At 35.3% G+C, this 18,661-nt stretch overlaps 1 protein-coding gene across 9 annotated transcripts in view; it reads left to right on the top strand.

Moving 5' to 3' along the window:
* SCAF8 (SR-related CTD associated factor 8) overlaps positions 1-18,661 on the top strand; it is a 180,440-nt gene that overhangs the window by 47,183 nt on the left and 114,596 nt on the right. For all 9 annotated transcript variants that reach the window (XM_028494808.2, XM_055087427.1, XM_028494807.2 and 6 more), the window contains 8 exons: positions 7-86; positions 1,803-1,920; positions 7,871-8,002; positions 8,264-8,376; positions 9,843-10,036; positions 13,486-13,586; positions 16,092-16,205; positions 17,181-17,337. In XM_028494808.2, the coding sequence (XP_028350609.1) occupies positions 7-86; positions 1,803-1,920; positions 7,871-8,002; positions 8,264-8,376; positions 9,843-10,036; positions 13,486-13,586; positions 16,092-16,205; positions 17,181-17,337 (1,009 nt within the window). The remainder of the gene's footprint in view (positions 1-6; positions 87-1,802; positions 1,921-7,870; positions 8,003-8,263; positions 8,377-9,842; positions 10,037-13,485; positions 13,587-16,091; positions 16,206-17,180; positions 17,338-18,661) is intronic.

Raw genomic sequence — 18,661 nt, 5'->3', positions numbered from 1 at the left:
ACTTAGAAGTTGATGGATAGGTTTGATTTTGGGGAAGATTCTGAGCATAGTGAAGAACCCAAAAAGGAAATTCCAGCTTCTCAACTGTAAGAACCGTTATGTTTTTCTTTATAAACCATACATTTTTTCTGTTATCTTTATAAACATTGTATGGGACATTGCCATTGAGCTACTAAGTGTACTTTGAGTGAGTTGAGTTATTATTTCAGGCCCTTGAGCTCTCACATTACAGAAAGATGGTGGAATTGCTGCTTGTTGCTTCCCTGTGTTATTTTGACTCTTCCTAAGACCTTTGCAAATAATTGGGATATATCAAAATTCTTTACTGGAAAGTTGATGTGTTGATAAATCTAGTTGTGTTATTTTCTGTTGTCTCTATTAGGCTTTAAGTTATTTAACTCAGTTGTAAGAATATTTAGAATAATAGGAAAGACGTTTGCTTCTAGTGCCAATGGGCACTACTAGGAAGTATACTAAATTCTGGGAGTAGATCAGACTAATCAGCAGTAAGGAATAGGGTTGTAGGGGTTTTGTTTGTTAAAGAAATGGATTGTTCGGTGAGGGTTCATGAGAGGACCAGTGGGAAGGAGGATGTTGGAGAGCAGGGGTGGAAGGTGGGAGGGTTGGAAAGGGGTGATGAGTGGGGAAGGGCTCTAGGTACCTTATTTCAGCGGTTATTTAGTTTTCTATATTGTGATAATATATTAAAAATATACTTAAATAATATATAAAATTGCAGTTACATGCTTATGATAGAGATTCTACTTGAAAAAAATTAAAAACTAATGTTTTAGCTTATGAATTCTAAAGTTACAAGAAGCATTTGAGATCATGTAGGTTAGTGTCCTGAGCAGTGTAGTAATCTCCTTTAACCATCTGTATAGGTTATTTATCCATTGTTTTAATGCCTTCTATGACAAGAAGGTAATTGTTAATACTGTATGATCTTTTGTTACTGAATCTTATTTGATTTGCTTTCTATACACTGATCCATTTTGCTTTCTGAAGCAAGGAAACAAATTTGCTCCATTTTCTTTTGAGACATAGCCATTCCAGTATTTGAAGATAGGTATCATTCTTCCCCTTAGGTTTATTTGCTCCAGATGAAGTACACTTTTTTCCAACTGTTTCAAGACTTCTCACCATCCTGATTGCCCCTTTTGGGATGCCCTCTTTTTTGTTCATGTCTTGCCTTGTGGCACCCAGAATTCCAGGTGTATTCCAGGTGTGAATTTCCCAGAGTATAGTTAAATTATTAATTCCTCTTATCTAAACACTTTCTGTTAACATACCTAATAATGTGAATGCTTTTCTAAAGAAAGCAGATTAGTTTTATGAAATGTATAATCAATTATGATGGTAGATTTCACATATACTGATTGATGGAACATTTTCCCCACTGTCTCATAGTTTAAAGAAGGAGTTAGAGTGACAATGCTTAAGTACTTTTAACTCTTTTTATAAGTGTTTTATTGAGATTTTCTTAAAATGCTGTAATGTAAAAAGTACTAATTTTTATGTACTTTAATACTGTGAGGCAGTTATATCAGATCTTCGTCAGAGTATCTCTAACATGTGATCCATCTGTTGAAACTATTGAAGAGTATATTTCTATTTTAACTTATTAATGTTCTGAGGTATTCTATTTTCTGTGTTAATATTTCAGAAGTAAACATATAGTAGAGTATAATACTAGAGTATGTTCCATTTAATTGCGTTTTGGGGTGTTCTTTTTGAATATTCAGTTATCATATTATCTTTATTGGATTTTAATATACATTTCCACTTGTTTTTCCTTTTAGTTCTCATGTTTCAGAATCTGTGAACAATTCCATCTTTCATCAGATAGCAGAACAGCTACAGCAGCAAAATCTTGAACATCTCAGACAGCAACTCCTGGAACAGCAACAGCCTCAAAAGGTTTATAACCCCATCTTGTGGTCTTTAGAGTTACTGCTATGTACGGACTGTCATTTGGTGATTTTTTTTTCTTCAGCTGTTTATTACTAGGGAGATCAGTCTTTTCAGGACCTTTACAGTTTTTGTTTGTTTTTTTGTTTCATTTTGTTTTTTGGTAATCAAGATGTTTTCTGGCAACTTATGTATCCATTGAGAACATTAATTTCAGTATACTGGAATTAGAGAACAGAAGACAGAGATGGTGTTTCAGTATTACAGCTGAAAACTTTCCTTTCCTCTCAATTCCCTGTCAAGCCAAGATAGTGATGATCTTGCTGTTGTTGGTGGTGATGATGACAAAATAGATTGCTGTCTTTAATTAGACTGTTAGTATGTGGCAAGAGCTTTATTAGGCATGATTACGGTTAATGCTTATGCGATAGGTATTTTGAATGTCATTTACATTGTAGGAAATTGAAGCTTAGTGAAATCGAAACATCCACTGTTAAAGTACACAGTATCATATATCATCAGTCTTAAGACCCACCATTATTTTATGTATAGCTAAGAATTTTTAGATACTTGTATATATAATATCTCTTGGAGTTTTAAGAATCTTCTAAATTTCAGGGTGATAAAATGTAAAGAAAAATCATACCTTAGAATTGATAAAATATGTCAAATTGTTGTGAAGCTAGGGTTAAATCCATTACAGAGCCTCTTTTTGCTCTATATGAGAGATACTTATGGATGTTAAACTGTTTGGATATGAGTTTCTGGGAATTCCCCCCAGTCACACTTCTTCCTGATCAAACCTTTTTGACTCTAATGAATTTAATACAATACCACAAATATTTTTAAAGTATGAGCATTGTTAGTTAATACATACAGAGACGAACAGAGAAGTGTCTGGCCTCAAGTAAGCTCTTCTCTAATGGAGTGCATATATCTATATGAACACAAGGCAGAATCCTGCTTTCTGTAATAGAGGTATATGTGAAGGACTATGGGAATATGGAAGAGGGAGGATTACTTTAGAAGGGATAGTCCCTGAACTTGTCCTTTTAATGCAAAGAGTAAATGTAAAATGGATTTTGATGATATTTGTATGTTGGAACTTGTACCTGGAATTATGAGAATGAAATTCCATACCTTGTTTTGTAGAAATAATTCTGATAGGAGTAGTTGGGTAGGTGCATTATTTTATTCAAGAAAATAAAATATATCTGCCTGAGAATTCAGAAACTTGAAGACAAAGCACAATAAAGAACATTTGGGGACTCCCCTGGCAGTCCAGTGGTTAAGACTCCACACTCCCAACGCAGGGGATCGGGTTCGATCCCTGGTCAGGGAACTAAGATCCCACATGCCACACAGTGTGGCCCCCCCCAAAAAAACAAACCTGGGTGTTATTTAAAGAAAAACGTAAGTTGTGACTCAAGGAAGAGAAACAGGTTGTCAGAGCTGTTACAGAGGCAAGAGGTAGTAGTAATGGAAGAGTTTATCTAAACAGATTTGTTCAGCTATAGATGTGACACTTTTGAATTGCCTTAGTTCCAATTTCATTTCAGAAGTTTTAGCAGAAACAGTAGAATGAAGGTTTAGCAGAGACAGTAAAGGTGTAGTACTCTTGACCTTGATCTTGAGCTTGAGCTTGTAATTAACACCGTTACTGAAGTGAAAGTTACTAAAAACTTGAGAGTGGTTTTGTTTTAAGAATCTCACCAACAAAAACAGAGAAAAGAACTCTGGTCTTAGTTGATTACTCTATACCATCCCCCAAATTTTAGAAGATATAGTAGTAAGATCTCTTTGAAAGGAGTAGATGTTCTTAAAAGCTTCCTTATTCAAAAATAAGCAGTGAAGAAAAGGGAGTAGTGAAGAAAAAAGGGAGCTTTTCTAATGTGTAAGGTGAATAGTGTTTAAAACCTATCACAAATTCAAAATTGAAAAGTAAATATCAACAGAGTAACAAATTTAATAAGTTGTTATCAAACCAGTTGCCTTTAGTGTATTTAAGATGGGGTGAAACATGCAGAAAAATTAAGCATTTCTGTTTACCAGTAATCGCCGTGTGGCTGCCTAAAATTTATTAGAGCACCTCAGAGAAAAGAATAGGTTCGCTAGTGCCGCTCTGTTCCTTGCAGCCTTGACCACGCTTGGGTGTGGGTTGAGGTCTTTTATCTAATGATGGAAAAACCAGTGGAAAATGGGAGCACTTTCTGAGAATGGTTGAATTGTGAAGGGACTAACAATCATATCATAAGAGGAATGATTTCTATTGTCCTGAGTAAGTTGGAGTTGTGATTTTGATAATTGTTTTATCAAGATATCCAAAAGATGGCAGAGTCATAACTCAGAATGAAATGCTGATGATGAAAATGATAAGACTAATAAAAGGGCTTTAAAAAGAATGTTAGGAATAAAAAGATTATAGAAGATTCAGCCACTTAATAAAGAGTTGTCAGTGGGATATCAGAAATATGTAACTTATTTTGCTTCAGTAGTTTTTTATAGAGGAGAATATAATGGAAAGAGGAGAATTGAACATGATAACTAAGATGGGTGATACATTAAGAGACTTGAGTTGCATTTCAGGGTACTGAGGTTGATGTTGTAAGGTTATTAGACTCATAAATTAGGAAAATGCTGTAGGTGTAGTAGCATAGCATGTGTGGATTTCAGTAAGGTTTTTGACAAAGTCTTTCCTGCCACTTATACAGAAAGAAATAGAGGAAAGTAGATTTATAAGTGATCAAAATGTGATACTTAGTGAATGTTAATCCAACTTTGAAAGCAGTCTCTGCTAGCTGCTGTTATCCTTGTCTTCTATTTTTTTTCGATATTATATTTATTTATTTATTTATTTATTTGGCTGCGTCGGGTCTCAGTTGGGGCACGTGGGATCTTTGTTGCGACATGCAGGATCTTTCGTTGTGGCAAGTGGGCTCAGTAGTTGCTGTGTGGGCTTAGTTGCCCCGCAGCATGTGGGATCTTAGTTCCCGGACCAGGGATTGAACCCGGGCCCCCTGCATTGGAAGGTGGATTCTTAACCACTGGACCACCAGGGAAGTCCCTCAGTATTATCACTGATTCTTTGCCTGAAGACATTGTTGAAGAAACTAGAGATGAATATACCAGGATGTATACTAAGGACCTATATCAGGATAAAAAGTCATTTGCCACCTGGGTCCTATGGAGTCTTTTTGGTTTTTTAAAAATATTTTTTAGTCATCTTACAAATAATTTAAAAGCAAGACTAAAGGGATGGGGAAAATAAACATAATTAGGAATTTTAATATAGTTGAAATATAGCAAACCTTTTTATGTCAACTAAGTTCAAATGTCACATGTTCTTTTAACAAAACAGAACAGTCCAGCTTCTTGTTCCAAAATACTATAAGATGAAGTCCTTCCTGTTGAATGACTAATTGCATGAAAATACCCTTAGAGATTTTTGTCCTTAGAGATACATTTTTCGCTCATCAGTTCTTGAGTTTGAGAAATACGTTTGGGATGCAGTCCTTTGAAAACTCACCGTATGATATTTCACTTAAACATTAAATATCACCGTTACCATTAGAGTCTAGAATGCTGCTGTCTTTTTTTTTTTTTTTTTGCATTCATCATCTGCTTTGTCTAAGTGTTGTGAAATATTGGGAATTCCTGGTGGTCTAGTGGTTTGGACTCTGCGCTTACACTGGCGATGGCGCGGGATCAATCCCTGGTCAGGGAGCTAAGATCCTGCAAGCTTTGTGCCCCCCCCCACCCCAAAATTTTTTTTTGTGAAATATGTTTCTTTGTCAGTTTTCTTCTCTTTGCCATTATGGACAGAAAATGAAACATCTAAATATCCATTGTCCAAGGAAAGCTAAAAGCAGACTACAGATATGTCTCCAGTCTTATTTATACCTTCTTGAAATACAATGCAGTGTTTTTGGTGATGCAGTAAAACTGAATGATGATGGTTTCACTGTTGCATCACCCTTCTCAACAATTCCATTTTTTTGGTTGTTATTATTTTAGTCTTTTTGGCTACAGTTGGGAGTAATTGATGAGTAATAATGGAATAATTCTTAGGATGATGAAATGGTAAAATGTTTCAGTATATAGGAAAATAAGATCTCTAAGATCCCATAACATATCTTAGATATAGCTAAGGGTCCAGTGGACCTAATGCTAATTGCAAGATCATAAGATAAAATTTGGTAGAATATTAAAAGTAGATTTTCTCTTTGTTCTTCATAAGATTGTTAAGAAAGAATAAAAGTTATGAATCACAACCTTTTCAAATAGGTAAAACTGCTCAAAAAAGAACCTCAGAAACTAGCATTGGTTGCAGTGGATTCTGCTGGTTTTACCAAGGGTTGACCATTAAATAGAAATCAAAGGTGAAAAACACGTGGGTGGATGGTAGGTAGGATGCTCAAGGTGAATGGTGAGGTAAGAAGTAAATAATGTGAAGGATGTATGAGTACTGAATTAGGACCAAACAATACGGCTCAGGATAAAGTTGAAAATTATCTTGCTGTGTTGTTAAGAATTTTATTTTTATTGTACCATTTTAAAGGCATAAGCCAGGACTGTGCTTTAAAAACATTTTGATTTGTTCTCAAACATATACTTATTTACCAACTTTTTGGTCAATTTTGTGGAATAAAGACTAATAGAACTTTAATTCTAATTTTAGCTTTAATTTATTTCTAAACCTTGAAAATGTTGCTTGTCTTTGGGGAGCCTGTTCCTTCATAAGTTAAGACACTTGGAACAGTTCTTTAATGCTCTTTTTGGCTCTTAATTTTTATGCTGCTTTCTTTTCTTTCAGTTTAAATGTCATTAGAGTAAGAGTAATTTTTTAAAAAAATTTTATTGAGATATAATTGACATATAACTGTGTAAGTTTAAGGTGTACAACATTGATTTGATATGATTATATATTGGGATATGATTACCTCTGTAGTGTTAGCTAACACCTCTATCACGTCAAATAATTATCATTTCCTTTTTGTGGTGGGAACAATTAAGATTTAGTTTCTTAGCAACTTTGAAATTTATAATACAATATTGTTCTTTATAATCACTGTGCTTGTATTCCTCTTACACATAGGGAGACAAATTCAGAGTTGGATGGAGTAACTTGGTTCACAATCACAGAGTTTGTAGCAAGGGAACAGTAGTTTTGAGTTGCTCTTTTCTGTTATTATAATAGTTCCCAACTTGTGTACCACCAGGAACTCTTCTTACTAATCCTCAACACCTGTGAGATCATGTTTTAGGAATGTTTAACTAGGGAGTCATTTCTTCATAATAATCAGTTTCTCAATTTTAGTTAACACCATAGTATATGTAATTGCTAGTCAAGTTCATACTGATTAGCACCGTGTAAGCAGTATCCCTATAGCAAGTTGCTGTAATTCTAGTCCTAGGGGGGCAAAAAGTTTTAAATTTTAGTTTTTCCTATAATTAGGCTTCATTGCCTAACTTTTATTAGTCTTTCTGAAATATTTTACATATTTGAGTACTTCCTAATACTCTTGTGAATTCCTAGCGGTGGAGGTTGAAAAAGAGCCAAGATGAGAACTGATTTTGCAAGATCGGTGATTTTGATATTGGGGTTTGAGCTTCGTTTTGCTTCTACATGTGCAGTGGGTGACTTAGTTCTTTATATATCATTCATGATACAGTCCCTTTATTCTTGATAGTTTGTATTTTCCACAATATAAAATTTGTTTGGAGACCTACTTTATCTTACCATTCTTTTCTCGTGTTATAATATCACCCTTTTATGGAGGTATTCTGTGCTTTTAAGTAAACTTGGATTTATAGAAAAGTGCCATTTGATCATAAAAGATGTAACGGGATTTCTTTAGGTATTGGGCTCCTTTTTAAAATTGTAATTGTGACGTTTCATTTGTCATTCATAATATTCATTATTTCCCGATGTTGGTGTGTTTGTGTACATTCTCAATAGGCAACTCCTCAGGACAGTCAAGAAGGAACGTTTGGGTCAGAGCATTCCGTGTCACCATCACAAGGAAGCAGTCAACAGCATTTCCTTGAACCTGAAGCAAATTTGGATGATTCCATAGATATTCAGCAGCAGGTAAAAAGTAAATGTTTTTCTGGGGCATAAATTTCTTAAATTAATTACAAAAAAACCCTTAAAATATAGTAATAATTTTTATTGTATGGAAAATAATGTAAACCTGAATGGTTTTTTCCTCCTCATTAAGCTCCACATTCTAACTAACCATTTTACTATTAGTCATTAATGCTACTATGGTGAATATTTTGTAAGGCAGAATTACCAATACACACTGAATCTCAACCAGGCATTTTGTTTGCTATTCTTTTGACTTCCAAGGATATGGATATAGATGAAGGGCAAGATGGAGTGGAAGAGGAGATCTTTGAACAGGAAGCAAAGAAAGTGGCTGTTCGCTCAAGATCAAGAACGCATTCACGATCTCGTTCAAGGTTCTACAATACTATTTAAGAATAGCTGTGTGCGAACATTTAAATTGTTGGCTTTACTTTTTTGCATCCTTTATTTCTTTGCATCAGGATGAAAGAAAATGTTTTTTGAGAGTGACATTCTCTCAGGAAGAAGTAATTCAGAACTTCAAAAAACAGAAAATATGTGTTCTGTTTTTAATTGGGTGTGGCTGTGGCCATTTATTTGAATAATTTGCATGAGTCATGGCAGTCTCATGAGACTTGGATTTGGGGTTATGTCTGGTTTTAGTTAATAACATCATGATAGTCAGCTTAGGGTATTATTGCCTCTGAACAACAGTTAAATCAGGCTGTAGAGGAACAGTATTAGAAACTCCATTGTATTTCTCACATTCCATTTCATCTCATAATACCAGAAATGATTATAGAAATAACGCTACAAAAATTATTTTTATAAACATTAAGCATATCAGACTATTACAAAACGTACCCTAGAAATGGTTTTCGTTGTGGGCTGTTCAGCATGGCTGAGGCTCATTAATGTGCCTGCTCATTCAAATTTGAGTTGAAGGTGCCTTATTCTTAACCTGGCAAATTTTCTTGTAGCGCATGTATGTATTGTTTTTGCTGTAAACTGTCTTAAAACTTAAAGCCATTAATCTTTAACATTTTAATGCCCTATTCTCTACTCACAAATACCCAGAAAATCTGAACAGCGAATCGGGAAGAGAGGCAGTATCCCTGATGACTTTTTCAGTCATTTCTTGTGTGTTTCAAGAATTTACTTGTATTTACCGCTTGCAAATGAGAGCCTGTCAGTTCATCTTTCTCTAAGCTGACCTTTCTCCAGTGAATTAACAGTGTTAGTGCTGAAACTTCTTTGTCTTAGCAACTTCTTTATCTGTCTTAGCAACACCTCCTTACTAAGTATTTTGAAGAGAGGTCAATGGCATATGACTGACAGGAAAAAAGAAACAGTATTTCAGTATCACATTATATTGTAAAGCCAAGCACCCGAAGATTTTAGAAATTGAAAACTTGTAAACAGAACTGTATAGTGGCCTGATGTTCTGTTGAAAACATTCTTTGTTTCTTAATTTTAAGAATGTAACATCTTTGTCACCTAAAGAATCTTTTTTGTTTTCTTCCATCTCTCATCCCTGTTCTTGACTCTTGTTTGAAAAATGAGTTGGAAGACCCTAAGAGAAAGTGAGGCCTTACTAGAATCTCTTTCTCTTATTCTTCCTTGTGGTTGTGAATGATCACCCAGACTCAGTAAGAATTATTGCAGACAAACATCTGTGACTAGTGTGGTCCTAAGCAGTATAGAGATTTGAGAAAATACATGTTTGATACTTGATTATGCTTGAATGTTTTTTAAAAGGTAGCTAAACACCAGACAGTCTCGCCCCCACCCCACCTACAAGTGAGAAATTTGATAGAAGAATAACTTTGTCATTAGAAGTAAAATAAGATTTTTTTTATAGATCACCAAGAAAACGAAGATCTAGGTCACGATCTGGTTCTCGAAAGCGTAAACACAGAAAGCGATCACGCTCTCGCTCTAGAGAAAGAAAAAGGAAATCATCACGTTCATACTCAAGTGAAAGAAGAGCCAGAGAAAGGGAGAAAGAACGACAGAAGAAGGGATTGCCTCCAATTAGATCTAAAACGTTAAGTGGTAAGTGACATACAAGCTTTGGTTTCAATAACATTGAGAAAATAGTATCTGTTAAAACTTCTCCCAACCTTATTTTCAGACTAAGAGGTTAATAACTGGTTTGGTATATGAGTAATTATATTTTTGGGTTTCGTAATGTGATAGAGGAGAAAAGAAAAAGGAATAGCAGGTTCTACTCAAGTACTACAGTCATTGAGAGGTTTTTTTTTTTAAATGCTAGTTAGAAAATATGACTTGACTAATGATTTATAAAGTGTCCTAGGCCTCGTGTCTGTTTCATGGACACTGTGACTTCTATGCACAGTGTCCTAACCAATTATGAACACTAGGTCTGTAGGTGTAATTATTATAGGAAGCATGCAAATTTTAAAGCTAATTATAAACTTACTGGATCAGTACTGAAGGAGAGATTTCTCTTGTAAAAACTTTCCCTCCTTTATGTGTTAATCTATAATGTATGATTAGAACAAATTTGGTAGTAGTGGGAGTTTGTTTTGGGAGAGTGCTGCAGGACAGTTGACTTGGTAGGCATGTGAGGTATAGGAAAATAAGTTGTAATTAGTGCCAAATTCTGCCTAAACGGTTCTTAGCGGCTTATGACTTTTAAGGTGAACCAACAGACTGCAGATGGATAAAATACATAAAACGAAGCAAATTGTCATTCTTCGCCAAGAGCGAAACACTGATCAGGTTATCTAATTTCTGAATGTGTCAAAATAAACTCCTGCAACGGAGATAGATGAATAACTGGTGTAATTTATAATGCTGAAGCATCCTAGAAATCTAGGCTTAGGATTAAAGGCGACAGCCATCTTACTAAATTCTAGCCATTTGAACAAGCCTTGGCTATCTTTCCTGAATCTTTTTATATACTATGACTTTAGCATTATAAACACTTTAGCCATAAGGCTTTTTTTTTTTTTTTTTTTTTTTGCGGTACGCGGGCCTCTCACTGCTGTGGGCTCTCCCGTCGCGGAGCACAGGCTCCGGACTCGCAGGCTCAGCGGCTATGGCTCACGGGCCCAGCCGCTCCACGGCATGTGGGATCTTCCCGGACTAGGGCACGAACCCGTGTCCCCTGCATAGGCAGGCGGACTCTCAACCACTGCACCACCAGGGAAGCCCTTTCCTGAATCTTACCTGATTATGAGAGCCAGTGTTAATTTAATAATGTTGACATTCCTAGCTCTGAAAGTTTCTATTTATCCCTTAGGGTGAGGGACAATATTCAAACATTTTAGTGCTGTCTGATAAATAATGTCAAAAGTCTGATCGTAAAATCTCAACTACGCCTCCTCCCGTGATGACCATTACGACATTCAGAATAACGAGTTTTATGATGGGCTTTTATGTGGAGTCTCTCATTTAGTTCCTCACCTAACTTGTCATGTTTTGTTGCCACCGTTTACATAGTTATTGACCGTGGAATTTATTTTCTGTTGCTGTTTTATTTTCATGGGTAAAACACACAATTAAAAAATATAGAAAGGACATAAGAAAATACAGTGAAAAGTATATCTTGTCTTTTACCTCAAAACTCTCTTTACCGAGAAGCAATAACAATTTGATGTGGTCCCAACACATTTTCAACACATATGGTAGTGTTTCTCTGCCCAGTGGTTCTTAGAACATGAGTTTTCATGAATAGTCCAGGGGCTGTGAAACATCAACAAACAGTAACATTCTAAGAATCAAGTGTCCCCTTCTCATGGGATGGAGGAGACTCATTATTACTTTCTGGGGGGCGGGAAATGGTGTTGTCCGTGGGAAAAATTTGTAGAGAGACAATATCAAAAGAGTAGGGGAAACATGGAACAGATTTTGGGGAGATTATGGCAGCTGTAATATGTAGAACAGAGTAATGAAGAGGTGGGAACTATTCAGTTGAAAGAGGTCCAGAAATTTGCTAAGGGTTTGTGGTAGGTTGAATAGTGGTCACCCAGAGATGTCCATGTCCAAATCACTGGAGTTTACAAATATGTTACCTTACATTTGTAGATCTGATTAATAGGGATCTTGAGATGGGGAGATTAACTTGGATTATCCAGAAGGGCCCAATGTAATCCAAGGGTCCTAATAAGAGGGAAACAAGAGGGTCAGAGAGAAAAGGTGATGTGAATGTGGAAAGGAGAAAGAGATTGGTAAATGCCGCACTGTTGGCTTGAAGATGGAGGGTTGGTTGGGGTCATGAGCTGAGGAACGCAGATAGCTTGTAGAGGCTCACAGAGGCAGAGAGACAAACCCTCTCCCGGGCCTCCAGAGGAATGCAGCCTTGCTGGCTCATTCTAGACCACCAGAGCTGTAAGAGAATACCTTTCTGTGGTGTTTTGTTACAGCAGCAAAAGAAAACTAATATGTTGCCCTTTGAGACTTTGGTTGAATATTAAGTTATTTATGCACAGGGTAAGACTGCATGAGGCAAAGAACAAAGAGCAGGGAAAGAACAATTTCCAGGCATCTGTTAGCTGAACGATTCCTACAGCTCACACAGGCCTGGAAGACGTTCAAGTTCTGACCAGCCAGAGTAGAGAGAGACCTGTTTGAGACCCACATTCAGTAGAATGTAATGTGAAACCCACATTGCAATGGTCACATCTTAGTGTGGGGCTGAATTAGCTCTAGAGTAAAACCTGCTCTAGGCTGTGTTGTAGATGAAAGATAACCCAAAAGCTGGAGACTTCTTTTTTTTTTTTTTTGACATTGACATAAATCCAAATACATTAAAACTCTGCAAATATATCAGCTGTAAATATTTTTAAAGTTAGTGTTTTCAGGAAAAGGAGATGTTCATGGAGACATGAACAGTGCAGCTCAAAGTAGGCAAGATGTCTCATGTGTAGCATTTATTTCTTAAAGGGAAGTGGCTTCCAGCCCTTAAGTATCCCTAAGTCTTTCATGATAACGAGTTCTAAATCAGCCTTTTCCTTTTTGTGTATATATATATATTTTTATATAATTATTCTTTCCTTAAGGATAAGGTACTGTTTTCAGATTTAACTGTTGATTAAGGAGAAACATCCATTTAATCATTCCAGCACAGAAAGATACTTAAAAAGGTACACAGATAGGATTGCAGTGAGAAATGGTTTTGAAACTTTGTTGCACATTAGAATCATCTACAGAGTTTTAAAACTCCCAGTTCCTGATCTGTCATACCCCATACCTTCCATCATCTTTTAGAGTGGTTTCCAGATATCCACAGGTGATTGATGTGTGCTGCCACGCTTGAGAACAGGTGATAATGCAAGAAGTTGACTTGGCATAGATGTTAATGGGTACCTGGTATTTTAGTTGATTTTAAACATAACATTAAAATGTCCGTTAACAAGTATTTAAAATATACTATCTTAACTTTTAATTTATTATTGTTACTAGTGTTTTTTCCTCAGCTACTTGAAAGAAGTAACTGTCTATGTGATTTGGGTTATTTGTCTCTTATATCTTGACAGTATGTAGTACTACTCTGTGGGTTGGTCAGGTAGACAAGAAGGCAACACAGCAAGATTTAACCAACCTGTTTGAAGAGTTTGGACAGATTGAATCCATTAATGTAAGTATCAGTTCTTAAATAATTTAAAGTTAAAAAAAAATAGGGAGTTTTCAGAGTCACTTTGGTTCCTAATTAGCCCAGTAATATCTGCCTTTAATCAAATTTTAAAAGGATTGTTTGACTCTAATCGTTTTCATGTTTACTCTGCTGTTGTTTATCTCTTTGCTTAATTAATTTTCCTTTTTTAAATGGAAGTCTAACAAAATATTCTTAGGAGTTTTATAGCAACGTAATAACACTTGATTCCTAAAAACATCGAATGTTTGAGTTAGCAGGACTGTATGTGTGATCTGGTTTAATTTCTTTTTTTTTTTTTTTTTTTTAATGAAAGTGAAGAAACTGCGTTAGAATTGTAATCACCTGCACATGAGCACGTAGGTAATGGTGGAGACACAGCTGGACTCGAGGCCCCAGTCTCTTGCCAGCCTCTTCCCACCCCTTCCCCTTCTCTTCCTCTCAGAGCAAACCTGAGGCAAGAAAACCTGTGTGGCCACAGCATAGCTCTGTCACGCCTCAGCTTGATTCTTTCAGTGTACCCAGTCTCCACCTTTGAGTATTTTCTTCCTCCTGTAGGGCTATTGTTTTTTGAGGCTAAAAATAAGTAATGGCATAGTCATTTGTTTGAGGAGACTTATTCCTTAACTCTCTGATTTTATTCACTGTTATTATATTTTTATGTCTGTTGGACCTTTTTATCATTATTTACCGGGAAATTGGCTGGTTTTCCTTTCTAGTCTTAGATTCCTCATATTCTCAACATTCCTTATATGGCCAAACTTGACTTTTTGGTATTAATAACAGCACTCTTTATTTAAATTGAATTTGACCATTTTGTATTTTACTTTCAACTATGTATGATCTCATTGGAGCCTCACAAGAAGCTGGTTAAGTTATTCAAATATTGTTATTTTACCAGTGAGGAATCTAAATGATTTGTGTAAGTTACACAGATAATAAATAGCTGATTGATTGGTTAATTAATAGGTAATCGGTTGAGTGTTTCAACTTAGGTATTTTAGATTCCTCTTTTTACACCATGAAAGTGTTGTAGGCTTCTCTTTTTGTCTTTTTAAATTTCACCTGTCAGAACATAAGTAATCTCTGAGTCTGTGATCATATAACCTCTGAAATTTTTTCTGATTTTCCGCTGTCTTTAAACTAGTGGTCCTCAGCTCTAGCTGCATATCAGAAATGGGTTGACATGTGAAAAAATAGGGATGCCCATGATCAGTACCTTTAGAGTCTTATCAAAGTGCCATAATTACACAGGTGATTTGATGCAAAGCCAGGAATCACTGCTCTGAACAGATCCCGAATCCAAGTAGCATTTTGTATTATCACGTTGCTTATGACATTTGTAGTCTTTCTTATACCACAGTCCTTTGGACATTAGTTTGCCTTGTCTCCCTCCTCTTCTGTATTACCTTTTAAGAGTGTAGTACTTAAAAGTAATAGGCACTAAGTTATTTTGTGAACTGAAGTGTACTGAATGGCTAGTGATAAAATCCAGGATTTGAAAAATTAATGGAAGATTTATAAACCTTTCACTTCGTTTTGGAGGGGTTTGAAGACTGAGAAAAGTCCATTAGATTTAGCATTTAGTAGGTCATTAGTTCAAAGAAAATATTTTCGGTGGGTTGGTAAGGGGTTGGATCTACATTGCAGGAGATGAATTATGTAAGGGGTTAGACAGACTTCTCTTGAGAAATTTGGTATTAAAGTGACAGCTACTAGCAAGACTGAGGGAAACGTTATTTTGACAGCTAGAGCTTATTAGGTATTAAGTACCAACAAAGTGATAGAATACCTTTTGAGTTCTTCATAAAGAAACTGAAATGCTCTGTGTATTTTTCTGAGTTAATACATTAAAGATAATTTTATGATCTGATAGTTTATAGATGCTTTGTAAATAAACCTCTTGAAATCTTTACACTGAGGCTATCTTCTTATTCATATTAAAATCTTTGTCCAGAAGTACTTGGACAAAGTTACGTTTTATAAAATTGAAAAGCTTTAGCTTTATTATCTGTTGCAGATTTTGGACTTTATATTAAGGATAATATACTTCCCCCAAACAAAAATCCTTCTCACATTACTCAACATAACATTTGTCAGTATTTAAATACTACTTTAAATAAATTGTATGCCTTCAAATATGTTGGCCATACAGTATTGTTTTCCTTTTGTCTGGTGGTATCATATACACGTCTTTATACATTGCTTTGTTTTAATAGTTCTTCATTGTGTGTTAAAACTTTAGTTGACACATGATATTCAAGATTTCACATATATCATGGCTTAGAATGAGACCCAACTAGTTTCTGAATTTTTTTTTTTTTCAACTGATTGTGCTTGAATTGTACCAGTAAACAGATAGCTGGAGGAAGAAAAGGGGAAACAATTCAGTATTAATAATCAATATTCTGTTCCATTAAAACCATAAAATGCCAGAAGTGACTTGCCCTCCTCATACACCCTTTCTAAAGAAAATAATTTTTTTAATAGATGATTCCTCCCAGGGGCTGTGCTTATGTCTGCATGGTTCATCGACAAGATGCATTTCGGGCTCTTCAGAAACTTAGTTCCGGGTCATATAAAATTGGGTCCAAGGTCATTAAGGTGAGATTGGGGGGCACATGCTCTTATTTTATTGGATTGTTAGAATGTTTCCTGTGTTTAATTCATCTTCTTCTTTAATGTTATAGGCAGACCTTGACAGAAATTTATTATTTTAGTGTTGTTGAATTATAAAATTTGGCTATAGATAAAACAATAACCAAAACTTTATTCAAGCAGTTCTTCAAAATCACACATGCACAGTACTCTTAGTCAACCAGGGCACCATTTTATGAGCAGAACTTTTTCATGTTTACAAGTTTGTCTTTCATTCACTCCTTCCCAGTGCTTCCTAATCCTACCCCTTAATTATATTATTAATGTCTCCTTTTTAACATCTTGTCTTATACAGCTCAGGCCCTTGTGAAGGGTTTATTTATGTATATTTGTTTCCTCTTAGTCTTTGAGTATTTATTGTGTATTTTTCCATTTTTACTTCTTATAACTAATTTACATTTTATTTCTGCTATTTGAAGTTAATTTATTCCATAGTTTCAGCAACTGAATTAAAAAATTTTAAATTACTTTCAAGGGAGTTAATATGCCCGTACTTTGTCATTTTATGGCAGAGAGTTTCTCTGTGTAAGCTAAAGTGTCACTGGTCTCTTGGAGTACCAAGATTTTGTTTAACTATTCTGGTTATCGCTAGTGTAGGTTGACATTTTTATGGTGAAAAGTAGATTTGGTTTATTTCTGGAAATGTGTTGTTTTAAGGTCATAGTAAGAAGTGGAAATAAATCCCATATTATAAACATGACCGCTATCTAATGCAGGTTTTATTTTACAAACAAAATCAGAAAATACATGGAAAAAAATTTCATTGGCTACTGTTATTCCAGCAGTGATGCTTTGCCTGTCCAGCTGATTTTTAAAACTAATTTTATTCATATTTACATTGTTAGCATATAATTTTTTATGTTTTACCTTGTTTTTACAGTAAACATGAGCTTTCTTTTTTCCTCTCCTCATTCCTGATAGATTGCTTGGGCTTTAAACAAAGGTGTAAAAACAGAATACAAACAATTCTGGGATGTGGATCTTGGAGTAACATATATACCATGGGAAAAGGTTAAAGTGGATGACTTGGAAGGTTTTGCAGAAGGAGGCATGATTGATCAAGAAACTGTAAATACTGGTAAGAGCCCTATAGGTAGTCGTATTGTTTAAAAATATGCTTAAAGGGTTGTAATTGATAAGAGTTTTGCATGTTGGGGGTGAATTGTGTTTATTTCCTGGATTCTTCTCCATCGTGCAAAAGGGGAAAAAGTGAAACATTACCCTGTTCAATGTGTATACTTAGTGGGATCTATTTTATAAATGTCAGAGTATATAGATAGTGTTCTAAAACTCTAAATGTAGCATTTTTTTATATATGTCTTTTAAAAAGTTTCAGTCTTTGAGAGTGTTGTATATATGGAGGCTTCTAAAGACTAATTTTTTCAGATACTTGAGTTTAAATGAGAACTGGGGATTTAGGAAATTGCTTTAAAAAACTTCCTAGATTATTTTGATTAGTATCTGTGTTGAGAATGCCAGGAATAGAATCTCAGAGAGCTGTAGTTCAGATTCATGCTGCTCTAGAAAGCTTATAACCAAGTGATAATCCAGCCTGTTCTTTTGAAAAATTTGTCTTTTTGTTTTAAAAATTTTCTTATAAATTCACAGAATAATGGATGCTTGGGAAAGAAGTGAAATATGTTATACTTATTTCTTGACATCTTAGCTCTTCTACCAAAATTAGCTAATTTTCAGAATAGTATTTTTGTTCTCAGGCCAATGTACATATTTTCAAACACTTTTTCAGTTGTTTTCTTCTTGTCATTCTCTCTCTCTCACTGTCTTTCTCTCTCCTTTTTGGATGGACGTTCCTCCAGAACATTTATTCATTCAAAAAATATTTCAGTTCCTACTGTGTGCCAGGCATAACTTTAGGAGCTGGGATTATAGCAGTGAGACAGACAGACAAAAATCCTTCCTCTCTTGGAGTGCCGGGGTTGACACCATTGTAGTACAGGGGTTGACAACAGCCCATGGGCCAAATCTTACTGGCAGCCTGTTCAGTAAATAAAGTTTTATTGAAACACAGCCATGCTCAGTTGTGTTTACCTATTGTATATGACTTTTTAAAATTCAACAACAGTTGAGTCATTGTAACAGAGAACACATGACCCGCACAATCTAAAATACTTACAAGTAGGAAGAGTTTGCCAACCCATGTTCTAGTGGGGAAAAAATGGATAAGATAGACAAACGAGGTAGTATTTCAGTGTTGGTTAAGTTCTAAGAAGAAAAAAACAGGGAAAGGGGATAGGCAGTATGGGTGTGGAGCTGTTGGAGTTTTAAGTGGTTGAAGAGGGTCTAATGGAGAAGGTGGTATTCAGAGGCGTGAGACACGCAGCTGTCTGGGAAAGAGTGTTTCATACAGAGAGAACAGCAAGTGCCAGGTCTATTAGAAAGTC

This window comes from Physeter macrocephalus, chromosome 10 (genome assembly GCF_002837175.3).
Source record: "Physeter macrocephalus isolate SW-GA chromosome 10, ASM283717v5, whole genome shotgun sequence".
Classification (NCBI taxonomy): Eukaryota; Metazoa; Chordata; class Mammalia; order Artiodactyla; family Physeteridae; genus Physeter; species Physeter macrocephalus.
The sequence above is the reverse complement of the archived record's forward strand: the minus strand, read 5'-3'. Positions and strand labels throughout refer to the sequence as shown.